Genomic DNA, 17,846 nt, shown 5'->3' with positions numbered 1-17,846 from the left:
TTTAAGTGCCCACAATTTGTGTTCTTGATCAAGAATTGCTTCCAACTCTTGAATCAGATTTCTTTCAAGCTCTAACAGATAGCTCGAAGGCCTGGTAGCAATAATCCTTTGAAGCCCATTTAAACGGGCTCTAGCCCGATTCTTCTTAGAGAAAATTTTGCCAAATTGATTCATATTTTAGACAGTAGCATAAGTAGCAAATTTCTTGATGGCTTCGTAGAGTTGAGTAGGTTGTCTCCAATCCTGAGAAACAACCTTTGGAAAGGATAAATCCAATAGCCAATACCTTTGAAATTTGAAGGGGCAGTCTAGTTGGACCTTATTTTGAGGCATTGTTTCCAGGAGCACTGGGCAATGATCAAAATGACATCTGGTAAGGTGCGTTACTCTAGCTTTCGGGTAGATAAGATACCAGTCTGGATTAACAAAAAATCTGTCAATCCTTTCCTAAATAAGGTCCTGAATTTCCCTGCCATTGGTCCATGTAAATCTCGGACTAGAGAATCCTAAATCCACCATGTTGCATTTATCCAAACAATCCTTGAATAACAGGGCTAGATTAACGCTAACCACTCTGCCACCAAACTTATCCACACCAATAAGGGGCTCGTTAAAATCCCCCGCAATAACCTAAGGCATTTTATGGAGATCAGCTACGTTAGAGAGATTATTCCACAATATACGTCTTTCAGCACTTTTAGGACTAGCATACACAGCGGAGAACATTCAACTAAAGTTAGAGGAACATACCTTCACTGTAGAATGAATTTCTTGCTTCGAGCTAGCCAGAAATGACACTTTAACTCTATCTGAGTTCCTTAAGAGCCACAATGCCCTTGCTCGACCAATAGTCTCGGTATGGATAACACCATCAAACGGTAACCTATCTGTGATATCCCGAGCTTTATCATTGCTAATGTGGGTTTACGTAACCACGAAAATAGCTGGATCATGTTGACGAACAAGATCATGAACATAGTCTTGAAAATTGGGCTTCAAGACGCCCTTACAGTTCCATACAATTATATTCATGGCTAACAGAGGAATGAATGACAACAGAAGCTCCTCAAAAGGACAGAGGACCCACTCCTTCATCTTCTTCAAAATCCATCTGCTTTGCCACACCATGGCCTATACTTGGCCTCTCCTTAGCCACCATATCACTCCTTCTCGAGTACTGGTCCTTTGCATTTAGCTCTGCCCCTTCTGGGTAAACTTTGGACTGGGAAGGCTCAATTTCACCTCCCTCCAGAATATCGGAAGATGCTCGAGCTTCCATGGCCACTTGAGCTGATGGCTGTATCTCCATTTCACAGGTTCGACTTTGTTGGCTGTTGGGACTAGAGCTTGGCGATTGCCCAAAAGGCTTCGCTTTGAAGTTGAAAGTTGCATTCCCATTGACACTCAGATTATCTAAGAAAGAAGTCCTTATAGATGTGGCATCTCCTTTGGCTGCATAGTTGACTACCTCTTTATTAGTCACAGTTAAAGAAGCCTATTTCTTGCAATTCCTTTCTTACTCCTAACAGAGAGGCTTGACTCAGCTTTTGGGCTATTATTTTCCACGTGAGGTTGTCTTGGGCTTTGGCTTGTATGATTCACCCTATTAGTAATTGACTGAACCACATTGGCCATTTGGGCCTCAAATGGGCTAAGCTCCATTGCCACTTTCCTCTTGCCTTCCCTGTGAGCAAATTTATTAAGCCTAAACTTTCCTTCCCCCTTCGTCTTAAGTGTGTTCTGATTAGTGGGTTCCATTTTCTTTGTCACCTTGCTCCCACTCCTTTTACGTGATACCATTACCCACGATCCATACATGTCCTTGGCATTGTCCACCAACGTGTCCTCTCCCACCATGCCCTCGTACAATCCTTTGTCCTTGTACGTACTTGAAGTGGTGCCTGAGTTGTCAGAAGTATGCCCAACATCTCTATGGCTCACCAATGCGTCCTTTTTCCCCTCGGTCTCCCTCACCTGAGGAGTATCTTTCTGGATGACATAGGGGCAATTTTCACGTCGGTGACCGATCCTATCGCAAGAAAAACATAATCTTTGGATTCCTTCATAACACACAGGTTGTTCCTTTCCACCAACGAGGAGCTGTGGTGAGTGGCTTTCCAATGTCCACCTGAATACATAGGCATGCAAATTGTCCCCTCGACTCATTAGCTATGTGTGTATCAATTCTTAACACCTTGCCAATCGCATTCCCAATGATTTGAAGGGCTTCTACATGATAGTACTCAATGGGGAGCTCATTCAACCTCACCCAAATTGCCACCAACGAAATATTTGCCTCGACTGGTTTAAAATTTGGTTTCCATGGCCTAATGGATAAGAAATTTTCTCCTATAAACCATGGACCATTCCTGAGCACAACCTCACAGTCCTCTTTGACAAAAAAACGGACTAGAAAAAACTCCTTACCAAGGTCTACGCATTCAATCTTCCCCACTAGATTCCATAGAGACAGCAGTTGGCCATGAAGGAACGAAAACCCTACAGATCTTCCATAGACTTTGACAATAAGGCTTTTACTCCAGGGAGACCGAATATGGGCCTTAAGCTCTTTTGAGAAAGGAACTGCGACAAGCCCTTCTCTAAGGTCAGCGCTCTCTGAATTTAATTCCTCATCTGCCTCCATTAGCTCAATAAAGTTGAAGGCTTGAACATAAGCACCGGGTATCTCTCCCACAAGCTTATCCCTGAATGACAGAGGTTGTCGAGCATTCCTCAGACTTGAAGGAAAGGAGGTCTGGCCTTCCCTCATGTGGCCTTCAAAGTCGGCGTGGCTTACACCCTTCACTTTTTTGTTAATGCGAGCTAACTCGGCTTCTTCCTCTCTAGAGAGAATAGGGGCACTCATTCTCGGTTTGTATTGTCTTTTTCTTTTTTAATCTCGTGGTCTGTCGTTCTATGTATTGGCTTTTGGAAAAATAGTCGAATCTTATATACTTTAGCCAAAAAAGAATTGAGTCATATATACATATTACTTACTACGTGTAACATTTTTTCAGCTTTATAAAGAAAAAGAATCAGCATGCACATTTTTTGTATGTGAGAACCATAATATATTTATTCGTACTCTGTCTAGAGTATATAACCGAAAAAATGAAAATGCTTTGCAATGGCTGTTATTATCTTCTTGTATACCAATACTTTCTGTTCATTCATATAGCTGATAATGTGTAAGCAATGTTCTAAATACTCCATGCTAGGTCCACTTAAGATATAGATTATTTCTCCACCGTTTACAGCAACTTTCTCAATCAGCCAAAAAAAAGCAAAAGCATCACTAACTTTCTCAATTGGATATCCAATCAACAATTATAATTTATCTTATAATATATATAGTGTGGGGGGTAAAAATGCTTAAATGCACTTTTGGGCTTGGTTTGTTGGTATAAGTCTGTTCAATCAGAGTCTTCGAGGCCCACAGGCCAGTTCACGCTACAAGGGGCAGAGGAATTGTCCGAGGAGGAGTATCTCCTCGGACGGGCCCAGTAAAGGCCATGAGAAGTGCTAAAGGATTTAGAGACAGAATTCTGGAAGATTTTTTGGGTAAAGGTGTGATCCAAACCCTCATTAGAAGGAGGAATGTGTGAGAAATATCTGAGGAAAAAGCTGCTACCACCGCATTAAAGGCCCTACATCTATCCCCTAGCCGCATTAATGGAGAAATGACCCCTGAACAATAATATTCAGGCTTCCAGCTATTATTTGAAGACTTCAAGAAGGTGGTGGATGGGACAAGTATCTAAGAGGAAAATCTGTGCTACACGTGTGAGAAAAAGAGGGATATAAGAGGACAAGAGAGGTATGAAGAAGGGGGCGGAAGGAAAAACTGGAAGACCAATTGTAATCTTTTGCTTAGAGAAAGAAAGATAATACAAGTGGTCCTCGACTTACGTCCGAGGAGAGTTTTTTGTCATATTTATCTATTATTTGCATAGATTGCGGCATTCTAGCCTGTTTATCAACTCTCCAATATCCCTAACCTAGATTTCAAACCCATACTCTACAAATTTCATTGTATAAGACTCTTTGGACCTGGATCCATCTAGTGATTGGACCGGGTACAAATTGTGCACTTACATATAGTTTTTTGAAATCACTTATCAAAAAATAAATATATTTTTGAAGTGTATCTGGTAATATTTGCATATTAAGAGTTGTTTTACTTTCACCACCAAATGCTCTTTGAAATATATAAATTCGGTAAGATGTGATATTGAGAAGGGGTTTATCACTTGTTCTGCGACACTAATTGCAGCATGCAATTTTGGTATTAGCGTGTGAGTGTATTCCCTTATCTCATTCCTCTTCCCCTATATATATATATGTGTGTGTGTGTGTGTGTGTGTGTGTGTGTGTGTGTGTGTGTGTGTCTGTGTTTCTACAAAAAAAATCAAAATTTAATTAATTAAATTGGAACTATATGTTGCCGGCTTGCACAGGAGAATCCTTTGCAATATTTATGTTGGGTTTCTTTTCTTCCACTTGACCAAAATATTAATTATTTATAAAATGATACTATTTTATAAATTTATTGCAAATCTACCTTTTTTTTATTTACAGAAATTATGTTTCTTATTTTAATTAACACTAGCATATGGCATGGGAACTGCATCTGAGTGAATAGTCAAATACTTGCCTTATATTTATTAAAAATAAAGAAATAAAAAAACTTAGAGTATGTTTGGTAACTATTATTTTCTCCTTATTTTCTATTTCCAAAAACAATTATCTATTTTTTAGACTAAAAACTTGTTTGGCAACTTAAAATGGACAGAAAACAAAAATTGTTCTCAAAACTCAATTTGTAAAGAAAACTAAAAATTGTTACCAAATATAACTTCAGACAATCTAACATATTTTTTATTTTTTCCAAAAACATAGTTTTAAAATAATATTATTTTGCAAATTCTGTTTAAGTATGTTGATGTCTAAAATATATATATACAGGAAAAATGATAAAAGGCCCAAGGGAACGATACATTGAGCCTAATCCATGGGAAATAAAAGAATTAGAAAGGAAGAGAAAGATTGAAGTCACAAAGAAAGGGAGGACTATGGACCTGAGGCCCAATAGAAGGTAAGAAGTCCATAGAAAAAAGGAACGGAGAAGGGAAGGAGAAGAGTTCAGCCCACTAAGACCTGAGGACACCGGGGATTTACTAGGAACTCTGGATGTACAGCACGACTAAAGAAGGATTAAGACAGCTCAGAAGGCCCCAAGAAACGAAGAAGCGGATGGGCCTTCTTCTCGAAGCAACCAGTAATACGACGCAAAGCCTGAAGATTTGTACAGCAACGGCTCAGAGGTAGGGAGTCGGCGTCTTGGGAACCTAGAAAAAAAAAAGGAGGAGGGGGGAAACCCACAAAAGGAAATGGCTAGGAAAACCTTCGGTTTTCCCAGAAGAAGACCTCACTTACTGGGAAAAATGACAAAAGGAAGGAACGTCAAAAATGGGTTGAGCTTGAAAAGAGAAGACAGACAGAAAGGGACTTGGAAGGCAAAAGGGTCTCAGAGTAGAAGGTCAGCGAGGCACTTTCAAAGAAAGGAACATCAAAAGAAGGAAGCTATGAAAAATGAGGAAGAGAGTAGTTAGAGGAGCTGAGATGAATAGAGGGGCTCTGGTACCCAGGGGGGGTCAAGGGAGAAGAATCAATGGTACCCCGAAACCTTAATGTGACACTATAAAAGGGGGAGAGCAACCAACGTTGGAGGCATCTTGGAAAAACTAGAGAACAGATAGAATTAATAACAAGCTCTGTAAAACTCAAAGAAAATAGGGGAATACCTCCCAGTATCCTAGGAACAACCACTATAGCATATGCTTGGATTCAAAAGGATTCAAACTTTGCAATTCTTGGAGACCTAAAAAAGTCATCTAAGTCTGCAATTTTTGAGCTTATTTGAACCTTGCATTAATCATGGGTAAGCTCATTGTAATCCGTAACTAAAAAGAAATCTATTAATGAAACATTTTCCACAGATTTAAGGATCCTGAGCAAATACTTTGTTATTTCCTGCATTATATATGTCTGCCCTGTTGTTTTCTTGTTGATCAATTCATATATTCTCGATTGCAAGTATGTGTGAATTGCAGGAGTCTTACCCTGTGCATCACTTGGTCTTTAAACAGCCTATTTAGCTGCGGTAGACCAAGCTCAATCCCCTTAAACTATAATCAGGGAGTTCGGGATCCTCGTTTAAACTTGGGCCTGGTACTATTTAAAAAAATTGACTCCCACAAAGTAATAATCTATTGACCCTTTCAAAAAAAAAAAAAAAATCTATTGACTTTTTTGTGGCTGATAAAATTTGATTCCACCAAAAAATTCAATTCTCTTTCTTGTATTTCCCATTCCACAAAACAAAAAACAAAAAACCCAAGGCCACAACTGAAAAGATTCTCCTTCATAAAAGTTTCCAATTCGGCAATTCCTCGTAGACGCCCAACCAAAACGGAAATACACAGTGAAATTCGCTTTCCATTTTTTCCAACGAAAACTCATATTTCCAAAACCCTAACCCCAAATTTCCTCTTTTCTAATAAGTTCTCTTCATGAATCAAAATGTAAATCCCACACACAATATCACACCTCAAAAAAAAATCCTTAAATTCCAAAACCACCCAAAGTAATTAAACCCTAGAAAAAAAATCTATCATCATATTTAGCCATGGATTCAATGGGCCTGAGCCTGGGCCCGGGCCCAATTCCCTCTCCCGACGGCGACGGTGGTATCGGCGGCGATGCCTGGTACGGTAACATCCAGTACCTTCTCAACATCTCCGCCATCGGCTCCATCTGCTGCGTCGTCATCTTCCTCTCCATCAAGCTTCGCAGCGACCACCGCCGGATCCCCGGTCCCACCGCCCTCTTCACCAAGCTCCTCGCCGTCTGGCACGCCACGTGTCGCGAGATCGCCCGCCACTGCGGCGCCGACGCCGCTCAGTTCCTCCTCATCGAAGGCGGAAGCTTCGCCGTGCTCTCCTCCATCGCTCTCCTCTCCATCTTCCTCATTCTCCCTATCAACCTCTACGCCGGCACCGCTTCTCTGAACGACGACCAGTTCTTCAAAACGACGATCAACCACATCGCCAAGGGCTCTCCTTTGCTCTGGATCCATTTCCTCTTCGTCGTCGTCGTCGTCGTTTTGGTTCACTTCGGTCTCTCCGCGATCGAAGAGAGGTTGAGGTTCACTAGGTTTAGAGACGGGAGTGGAAATCTGAGCGATCCGGCCGCGAATTCAACCGCGATTTTCACTATAATGGTGCAAGGAATTCCAAAGTGTCTCGGCGCCGATGATCGAAGCGCTTTACACGAGTATTTTCAGTACAAGTATCCCGGAAAAGTGTACCGCGTTATTCTTCCGATCGATTTGTGTGCCTTGGACGATTTAGCCACCGAATTGGTTAGGGTTAGGGACAACATTTCTCGTTTGGTTGCGCGAATACACTCGCGCGAATTCAATGAGATTGAGTTGAATTATGTGAATTCAATGTGGAGAAATGTACTTGAAAAGTTGGGATTCACAGATGAAGAAAAGTTGAGAAAGTTACAAGAATCGCGAGCTAAGTTAGAGACCGAATTGGCTGCTTATAAAGAAGGCCGAGCACAGGGTGCTGGTGTTGCCTTTGTTGTGTTCAAGGACGTTTACACGGCGAATAAAGCAGTTCAGGATTTTCGGAACGAGAGGTCGAAGCGGTTTGGGAAGTTCTTCTCCATTGTGGAGTTGAGGCTGCATAGGAATCAATGGAAGGTCGAGCGAGCTCCTTTGGCTACAGATATATATTGGAATCACTTGGGTTCGACGAAGTTTCAATTGAGATTGCGGAGAGTGATGGTGAACACTTGCTTGCTGTTGATGCTCTTGTTTTTCAGCTCTCCACTTGCTGTGATCAGTGCTGTGAAAGGCGCGGGTCGGATTATAAATGCAGAAGCTATGGATAGTGCGCAGTCATGGGTGGCTTGGGTGCAGAGTTCGAGCTGGCTTGCGAGTCTAATCTTTCAGTTCTTGCCAAATGTGATTATATTTGTGAGCATGTATGTAGTAATCCCGTCTGTTCTTTCGTATCTCTCTAAGTTTGAACGGCATCTTACAGTGTCAGGGGAGCAAAGAGCTGCACTTTTGAAGCTGGTGTGCTTCTTCTTGGTGAATCTGATCCTCCTAAGGGCTTTAGTCGAGTCTTCGTTAGAGAGTGCATTGTTGAGTATGGGAAGGTGTTATTTGGATGGGGAGGATTGTAAGAGGATTGAGCAATACATGAGTGCATCATTCTTGTCAAGATCATGCCTTTCCTCGCTTGCGTTTTTGATCACGAGCACGTTTTTGGGTATATCGTTTGATCTATTGGCTCCTATTCCTTGGATTAAAAGGAATATTCAAAAGTTCAGGAAGAATGATATGCTCCAGCTGGTCCCTGAAACTGAAGAATACCCATTAGAGCATCAAGAAATAGATGGTCTTAGGAGACCATTGATACCCGAGAGTATGTATGACAGTCCTAGATTCAATAGTATTGAATCTATCGACATCCCGGGCCAAGATCTTTCTGTATATCCAATCAATAGAACATCAACTGCCCCGAAACAGACATTTGATTTTGCACAGTATTATGCATTTAATTTGACAATATTTGCACTGACCATGGTATATTCATCATTTGCTCCACTTGTGGTTCCTGTTGGTGCAGTTTATTTCGGCTATAGGTATGTGGTTGACAAGTATAACTTTCTGTTTGTATATAGAGTCCGGGGTTTTCCTGCCGGAAATGATGGGACGTTAATGGATACTGTATTGGGCATCATGCGTTTCTGCGTAGATCTGTACTTGCTCTCAATGCTCTTGTTCTTCTCAGTCAAAGGAGACTCCACCAAGCTGCAAGCTATATTCACACTTGGGTTGTTAGTAATGTATAAATTGTTGCCTTCTAATAATGATGGTTTTCATCCAGCTCTTTTGGAAGGCATACAGACCATTGAGAATGTTGTAGATGGGCCAATTGATTATGAGGTCTTTTCTCAGCCTAAGTTCGATTGGGATATATATAATTCATGAGTGGAGCTGTAACTGTAACACATTATTGATCATTTAGTTGCCTTGGGCAGAGATCCTTCTCTGTTGACCTTATAGAACTAAAAAAAAAAAAAAAAATTATCTGTTGTTCATATGTAATTGTAAACGTGTTTTATTATATTTATTCATTCTTGTTTACTTTGTATATATGCTGCTAAAATCTCACATAGTACATTGTAGTCTGCAATGCATGTAATGCAGATTATCTCCGACTTTGTTTTGAAGCCCCACGATTGGTGAAGGTCTGCTGGAGGTACACAATTCATTGGATTATGCACATTCCTCCAATTCTTTCTTTTTTGCAACCCATTTTATTTTTTTCTTCTTCACTGCTTATGACAGTTGCATGCTCATTCATAGGGTTCAAGTACAGCAGTGTGAAATTCATTTTACTTCTTGTAACTAGCGTCTTCATGAAGCTATTTGGGAATTGTTTGAATCTCTAAATCACTGTAGTTTTGATGAATTTAACTACAAATGATTAGTAAAATAGATGACTGTAGTTTCGAAAATGTCTCAATCCTTTGCTAATGTCTACCATTGAAGGCAAGGTACCTTGAAATTATTTAATCCCTCTATTGTATAATACATGTGGTTCTCATAACCAATATAAGTAAAGCCATTGTGAGTTTTAGTGACTATGTGGACTCTTTAAAACTAGGAGTGGATAAGAAATAGCTTCTTCTTATTGATGGGAAGACCACATGGCTTCTTCCCATTGTATTGAATAATATCTCCACCCACTTTTAAATCTTGATCATGGCCTAACTAAGCATTTTATTTCTTGCATCTTGTCATTAAAAGTTGGAAGCAAAATTTATGAGGTGCTCATGTGAAAAAACTGTCTCTCGCTATCCAAAATGATGCATTGAGAAGGGTCAGATTAGAGCTAATTCTTCATTGTTATTTGATTACTGATTTAAGGATTTAGCTCATCAGTTACTGAAAAATGAAGAAAAATTAGCAGCACAAAGTGCATGACCATGTATAACAATTATTCTATCATATATATATATAAAATTAGCAGCACAAAGTGCATGACCATCTATAACAATTATTCTCTCTTATCCAGATTTATCTTGTTAAAACAGGCATGCTTTACAAGCAAACAAGTGGGGTCAAACCCAAAACATCAAGTAGTCCATGCTGCAAACGTGAGGGTACATGCAATTCCGCATGACCTGCCTCATGATAGTAACCATGACAAAGAAACTGTTGTGATGCTCTAAATGAATATTTGAAAAATTATAATTGCATTGGAGAAAGTGTTGAAAATGCAATGTGAGCTATATTTTGGGAGTTTGATGACAAGTGGGTGCAAATTTACTTGGACCAAATGAAATGTAGGCAAAGATGAGAAATAGAGAAAAATTAGGAGATAAATGCCAACTGGTCAAGACACATCCTATAACCATTCTTAGCCAAGCAAATGCTCTCTCTCCTACACTTGAGCAGGTTTTACAATCCAATGTGGCTTCACTTATAAGAAATTTCGCACTTGCAACTCTCTCTCTTTCTTTTAAACGTGTGGCTAACCTTTAAATTAACTGAAACTTTTTAATTAATTACCATTTTGATGAAGAAGAGTTAAATTGTGAGTCACAAGTAAGTTGTTTCATTTACTTGTGACATTGATTTTCTTCTTCAATTTTGAGGGTCAAGGCAGGAGAGAGTTATGCAATATTGCAATATGCATCATTCAGCAGTGAAAAGCAATCTTGTTGATTCAGGTTCAGAAACAAACAAGCTTGGGTCTAGAGGCAATGACCAGCCCCTCTGCCCTAAGCCCCGTCGGATTGGGCCTGCCATTCCTGATTTTCTCAAACCCCAAAGATGTGGCAAGCACAGGTTTGATTGTTTGTTACACTGTTCCTCCTTTAACTGTTCAATTTTTTTTCCCTTCTACTTTAAACTCAAAACATTAATGCTAGCATTATAAAATTGTGCTGAAGATTTGCTATTAGAATGAAAATTAAATCTTTTTTCAATAATATCATACAACTTACTGTTATGCCTTGTAATCAGCCAACCAAATATAGAGGGGAGAAGAGATATTCTGAATATAATTTCTGAAAAAGTAAGTACATGTTATGTTGTTGTTATTATTATTTGTTTGCGTTATATTATTCTACTCCAATATTTTCCTTCCTCAAGGAGTTTCAATGTTTAATACAATTTGATCATGTCTAATTGTTTGATGTGAGTGCTTACACAGAATAGTACTGATGGAAGGGATTCTATATGCAATGGGTGCACACCATCATGTTATCCGGGGTCCCCTCCAGGAAGAACAGATAACCCCTTGGTTCACGACGTGCAATTTATTCATCAGATGGAACTTCTTTCGCCGTTTACACGAACTAAGCTCTCTGATAAATTTGGCTTCACATCTGCCTCTCCAGTATGAGAGCTTTAGAAAATGATGCAACAGTTTTGAGGAAAGAATATGATTGTCCTTCAAATGAGATTTCCTTCACTAGGAGCACCATTTTGAGGGGTTCTTTTATTGTAGCACTATTAGTATGAGTATGCGCTTTAAATCTTAATTTTGGGAATCGGTTTGTAAATATTGTGAGATGAATGCATTCAAATGCAGCTTGTACATATTCTGAGAGGGCCATGGTTTTTTTCTTGTATATTCACCATGTCAATTGTGGTCATTGTTAAAGATTATTTGGTTTCAAATTTGTTTTGGTTGGAAAATATGTAAGGGCGATGAATATCTCATTAATTTCATTATATACACAAATTACGCAAAACGTAAATCAATAAATTTGTTGAAACCATAAAACTCATCTTGCCTGCTAAATAAATCTTCAAAATCAAACTTGTTAAACCTACCCCTCCAAACGGTTAAAGAAAAAAAATAAATAAATAAAGGAAGAACAATCCAATGAATTTTACTTTTTCAAAATATGTAGTCATGTAAATTTTTTATTGAGAATTTTAGTTATTAGCTACAAGTTTGTAGTTAAATTTTGCTCTCGATTTAATGAGTGAGACTTACTAATATAGTTTTATGTGAGATTGATAAGTGCATATTTAATTTAGAAAGCACGAACACTTAATTTATAGTGCTCTATTCATGTCATATCTGTCTCATACATATTGCCATATTGTACCGTGTCTGTATCCTTACTCGTATTAGTGTCTGTGCTTGTTAGCATTTAATGGTATTGTTGGAATATTCTATAATTACCCCGCCAGTCCTGCGCTCTAGTTAAGTACAATGTCAAGATAAACATTTCCACAAAACACAAAAAGACATACTCTCTCTCTCTCTCTCTCTCTCTCTCCATCTTTACTCAAGTTCCTACGGTTTGAAAGTTGAAACTATCAATCTTCCAATGGCTCTCTGTCTGAGAACATCTTCAAGAAGTATTCTCTATTATTTTAAATCTAAAATGGGTTTGTTGAGCTCTTCTTCGAGTTCTTTAACCCATCAGCATCATCAAAAACCTCCATTTACAGCTCCCACGGCTCAAAATCTAAGGGACCCATTTGCAAATTTCTCTACTAAGGTGAAACTTCTCTCCCCTCGCCGTTTTCAATCTACCAAAGTCGAAGAACAATGGGATTGTCTCAATCATGATCATCATAATCAGGTACACCCTGAATGTAAACTTTGTATGTGTGTGTGTGTGTGTAGCTTTAGATTGTGTCTTTCATTGCCAGTGTAACAGTCATATAGTGTTCAAATGATTGAGTTTCTTGTGCTGTTTGGGATCTCTGTGTTTGATGAATTATAATGTGCTTCATTGGAATTAGTAGCGAGTGCAAATTTGGGGTTTTAAGGCATTTGTTAACAAGGGAAAACAAATGGGTTTACGCCAATAAACTTCATCATCTCCTTTTACTTAGCAAACAAGAAATTTTAAAAAGAAAAAGAAAAAAAAGGGTTTAATTATCAGCTCAGCTGCAATGCACTTTATTTAAAATGAGGAAATCAAGAAATACACATGTAAATAAATCGCTGGTTGCAGGACTTTTGAGTTTCCTAGTAGCTTTGAGAAAAATAAAATTTGGTGCAACAGATTGTGAAGTTTTCTACATCTTCCTAGAACTGAGACTTTTTTGTTGACATTTGATGTTATGTTTTATCATGCATAAGATGCAGTTTGGTTGCCCCATGTATGGTCAAGTATTTAAGAGAGATTATACATTACACTTAAAGATGACATTTTTTTTTACCTATTTAGATTAGTAAATAACTTTTTAGATTTCATTGGTCCATCTCCTATCACTACTGATGTCTTAAGGTTCAAGGAAGCAGTCTTTATGATGAGTACAAGGTGAATTTTCAAGGCTATTTCAGATATATATATATAAACACACACACACACACACACACACATATATTACACTAATTTTATTATCAAGTAATTTGGTAAATTAAAAATGTGTTATGAAATGAAAATTTTCATGTTTACTCAGCAAAATTTTGCCATGGCATGAATTTTAAAATATTAATAATAAAAAAATTGTATTATGATTTCATGTGCATATATTTGAGTATTTCTGGAAGCAAGATGGAGAAGGAATGGATTCTTATACAATTTGAAGGGACGTCATGGAGAGTTTGCTAATCCATTTTTAAGTTGACCATTGTTGGAATGATTACTAAGCAGAGCTGTACGGGCTGTACCACTCTTCAATTAGAAGTGAATAAGCATTTAGAATTTTAGAATGCTGAATATGGGTATAGATAAGAGGCACAAGCATCATCACAGACTTAACAAGACAGTATGCAGGCCAGCATAAAATTTATTCTGAAATTTCTTCAGAAGTACCCTTAAATCTCTAGACAGGGCATCATGCGTTTTTTTTCTTCTTCTATTTTTATTCCAAACTACACTTTTTTCTTATATTATTATTATTTTTTAAAATTGTGTGTGTGTGATTTTCATGCTCATTCAGGTCCCTTTTTGTTGCAGGTCTTAGATTTCCCAGGAGGAAAGGTTGCATTCACCCCTGAGATGAGGTTCGTATCTGAATCACCTGTGGAGCGGGTACACTGCTACCGTGTACTTGATGACAATGGGCAGGTGATTATGAGCAGCAAATTTAAACAGGTATTCCACCTTTAATTTTTCCCCTCTCAAGATGAAGTAATTCATTTTTAATATATTTTTCCTTGTAAAAATATATCCAACAAAACAGATCTTTATGGGCTAATAGGTCAGTGAGGAAATTGCTGTAAAAATGTACAGTGACATGGTTACGTTGCAAACCATGGATTCTGTTTTCTATGAAGCTCAGAGGCAAGGAAGAATTTCCTTTTATGCAACTACAATTGGAGAAGAGGCCATTAACATTGCATCAGCAGCAGCACTCACCATTGATGACCTTGTCTTCCCTCAGGTTAGAAGCACATGCATGAAATACATACTCGTGTTACTATTCTTCTAAGCAGTATATAATCACCAAAATTTCCATTCCCTTGCCCATGAGTGAGATTGTGAATAATGCAAGAAGAAAATTTGTATGCTGTGCAGTACAGGGAACCAGGGGTTCTGTTATGGCGTGGTTTCTCCCTCCAAGAATTTGCAAACCAATGTTTTGGAAACAAAGATGATTATGGGAAAGGGAGGCAGATGCCTATCCATTATGGGTCTAACAAGCACAATTACTTCACTGTAGCAGCAACAATTGCGTAAGTTATAAACTGTTTATGTCGTAGTGCTTTCATGTATAGGGACAGAGCCAGAATTGCAAGATTGGAGGGGCCAAAGTAAATAGTAATGGTCATAATGAAGCGTGACCAAACATAGGGGAGGCATATAAATTCTCTCTCACTCTTTCTCTCCCTCCTTCAACACTCACACACAGAAAAAGTGGGAGGGAGGGAGGGGGGACACCTTTATATTTCTGCAAAATTAAGGTCAGAAGTAAGGGCAAAACTATAACTTAGAGAAAGTTTGGGGGCCATGGCCAAACTATCCATGTAACTTCACTCCTGTTCATGTAGAACCTTTTGCACTCTTCATGAAGAAAATGACAGCCACAAATATACCTTCTTTTTTGCAGTACGCAAGTTCCCCATGCAGTGGGTGCTGCATATTCTTTGAAGATGGACAGAAAAAAAGCATGTGTAATCACTTATTTTGGTGATGGCGGCACAAGTGAGGTGAACATATAATTACTGTATTACCCAAAAGAGACCTCTCTCCCTCTTAATTTTTTGTATAGGGGAGTTTGGACACAACATATGGAATGAAGCCATTGGACGTTTTAGGAAATTATTTTTATTATAGTTTCAGTAACCATTTGACAATAGTATAAAAAATGAAAGATACTATAACCCATTACTTATCAAAAAAATAAAATAGATACTGTAACACATTGCCTTTAAGGGAGAACTCTTAGGGCCAAAACATCTCTTCATATCCTTATCTACCATGGCTGGCTGTGACTCCTGAATTCTAGGTAATGATTTCAATTCGTTTTCCATGACTTATTCTAGAAAGTAAAAGAATACAGTGCTATCAAGGTAATGAAAGACAAATGAATGATTTTATTTTCATTAGCTGTCCAGGGAGCCTTATGAATTCACTGACTCTGGATTGTGGTTGTATATTTTCTGATACATCAAATCATTTTAGGGAGATTTCCATGCTGCTTTGAATTTTGCGGCAGTTATGGAGGTGCCAGTTATATTTTTCTGTCGGAACAACGGTTGGGCTATCAGTACCCCTACTTCAGACCAGTTTCGAAGTACTCTTCCTTCTCATGTGCATTGTTTTACTTTAAAATTCCTTTTACAGTCTTTTTAAATGAGGATATTAACCTGTTTGTGGTATTGTTTCGCTGGCAGGTGACGGTGTTGTTGTTAAAGGCCCTGCTTATGGAGTTCGAAGTATTCGAGTAGATGGTAATGATACTCTAGCCATTTATACTGCAGTTCATGCCGCACGTGAAATGGCAATTAATGAAAACAGACCAATCTTGATTGAGGTAAATTAATTATCTATTTTGTCAGTTTTTTGGGCCTTACAGTTTTGATGTTAAAAATAGATGTCTCACATTCTTATGTTCAGTTTGATTTTTTTTGTTGACAGGCCCTAACATATCGTGTGGGACATCATTCCACTTCTGACGATTCCACTAAGTACCGTCCAGTTGATGAGATTGAATGGTGGAGATCAGCACGAGACCCTGTTGCTAGATTTAGAAAATGGATTGAAAGCAATGGTTGGTGGTGCAGTGAGAATGAGTCAGAGCTAAGAATGTCTGTGAGGAAGCAGGTAAAACGTACAGTATCGTTAAAAGATATTTAAATAAGATAGACATATAGTGAAACTAAAACTATATTTCCATGTGTTAGTTCCTCGTGCCTTTTGAAACTAGTAACTTATAGGAAGCAGGAAACACCAGTTTTACAAAAAAGTTATGAATTGGTATTTGGAAGATCAACGCAAAAGTGTTCTGTTGGAGCTTGCAAAGTCAAGTGTTAGATTTACTACTGAATTGATTGAAAAAAAAGAAAAAAAGAAAGAAAGAAAAGAGGTCTAGATAAAGGCGGAATCACGTGCTTGCTAGAAGAAAGCAAGATGTTCATAATCAAAGTTTGCAATAAAGGTCTTTCTCCTGCAGGCTTTGCTCTCTCACCTTGAAAAACAAAACCAACAAATAAATACCAGAAAGTTAGAGCAATTTCTAACGCATATAACTTTGTCTTAAATTTACTAAGAATATTGATGGTCTAACACTATGCTTCAGAAAATAAAGGGACATAACTAACATTTATATTTTTAGGAAATAGACTAAATACTGCCAATATTATATGATACAACTTTGATCCATTCTGTAAGAACTGCAAATGAGTTATTATATAAGCCATTACAGATCATTTTAAGTTGTTTTAAATACACTATTGGGGCCCATAGTTATATTGTATAATATAGGTTTGCAAGTTTCTAACCAATGACACTTTTCATACAGATGTTACATGCAATTCAAGTGGCAGAAAAGGCCGATAAACCACCAATTGCTGAGCTTTTTACAGATGTATATAATGTTCCCCCATCAAATCTTTGTGAGCAGGAGAAATTTCTTAGAGAAACCATGAAAAGACATCCACAGGATTACATGCCAGATGTTCCTGTTTAGATGAATCCAAATGTGCATGTATATGCAGCTTAGTTCATTCATGAAAGCTTGGACATGTTTTCTTGCGCCTGATATTCTTTTACTGCTAGGGTAGTGAAAGCATATCAGATGGTTGCCATCTAACTTTAACATGCACCCGGACCTCCATCTTATTAAGAACAACTGCCTTAGTACCTTGCTTTGCTGCATCTTTATCAATCTATGCCAGCTGACATCCGTAATTTTGACATGGATGAAAAACTGATAATTGATTTGCTAAAACTAGAATTGCAAAGTGCTAGTCTAGCATCATTGTGATAAAGAGTTCAACTGAATAACATATCTTAAATTAGCAAGCACGCCACTTTTATAGCCGCATGAAGGTTTTTGCATTATGCACAAGGAGGCCACCTGTAACTGCATTATAATTAAAAAAAAAAGAAAAGAAGGGAGATACAAAATTCTGACTCTGAAGTTGAGAGCATTAAACCAAAAGGGTGGACTAGCGACACTGAACAGAACACCCAAAACACCATACTTTCACAAACTTTTCATTGGTCCTACCACAGCACGTATAATAGGGGCAACTTGGCAATGCTACAAATACAACAGTACAACAATGTTATTATTGATTTTCATGTGATCTCACTACTAACACTATTTTATTATC

The 17,846-nt window shown here is 38.2% G+C and overlaps 3 protein-coding genes across 3 annotated transcripts; all 3 read left to right on the top strand.

Moving 5' to 3' along the window:
- The first annotated feature begins 6,352 nt into the window (after positions 1-6,352).
- Positions 6,353-9,235, top strand: LOC142624574 (hyperosmolality-gated Ca2+ permeable channel 4.1). The gene has a single exon (XM_075798185.1). The coding sequence runs from the start codon at positions 6,689-6,691 to the stop codon at positions 9,068-9,070; it is 2,382 nt and encodes a 793-aa protein (XP_075654300.1). The 5' UTR covers positions 6,353-6,688; the 3' UTR covers positions 9,071-9,235.
- A 1,528-nt stretch (positions 9,236-10,763) lies between these two features.
- LOC142624575 (uncharacterized) lies at positions 10,764-11,838 on the top strand. Its single transcript, XM_075798186.1, has 3 exons — positions 10,764-10,936; positions 11,114-11,165; positions 11,304-11,838. The coding sequence occupies exons 1-3, from the start codon at positions 10,764-10,766 to the stop codon at positions 11,493-11,495; spliced, it is 417 nt and encodes a 138-aa protein (XP_075654301.1). The 3' UTR covers positions 11,496-11,838.
- A 501-nt stretch (positions 11,839-12,339) lies between these two features.
- On the top strand, positions 12,340-17,369 carry LOC142623892 (2-oxoisovalerate dehydrogenase subunit alpha 2, mitochondrial-like). The gene is made up of 9 exons (XM_075797373.1): positions 12,340-12,693; positions 14,023-14,160; positions 14,267-14,449; positions 14,584-14,741; positions 15,116-15,215; positions 15,691-15,802; positions 15,903-16,042; positions 16,147-16,332; positions 17,030-17,369. Exons 1-9 carry the CDS (start codon positions 12,436-12,438, stop codon positions 17,195-17,197), a joined length of 1,443 nt encoding a protein of 480 aa, XP_075653488.1. The 5' UTR covers positions 12,340-12,435; the 3' UTR covers positions 17,198-17,369.
- Positions 17,370-17,846: the final 477 nt, after the last annotated feature.

This window comes from Castanea sativa, chromosome 2 (genome assembly GCF_040712315.1).
Source record: "Castanea sativa cultivar Marrone di Chiusa Pesio chromosome 2, ASM4071231v1".
Lineage (NCBI taxonomy): Eukaryota > Viridiplantae > Streptophyta > Magnoliopsida > Fagales > Fagaceae > Castanea > Castanea sativa.
This window is presented reverse-complemented; position numbering and strand designations above follow the sequence as displayed.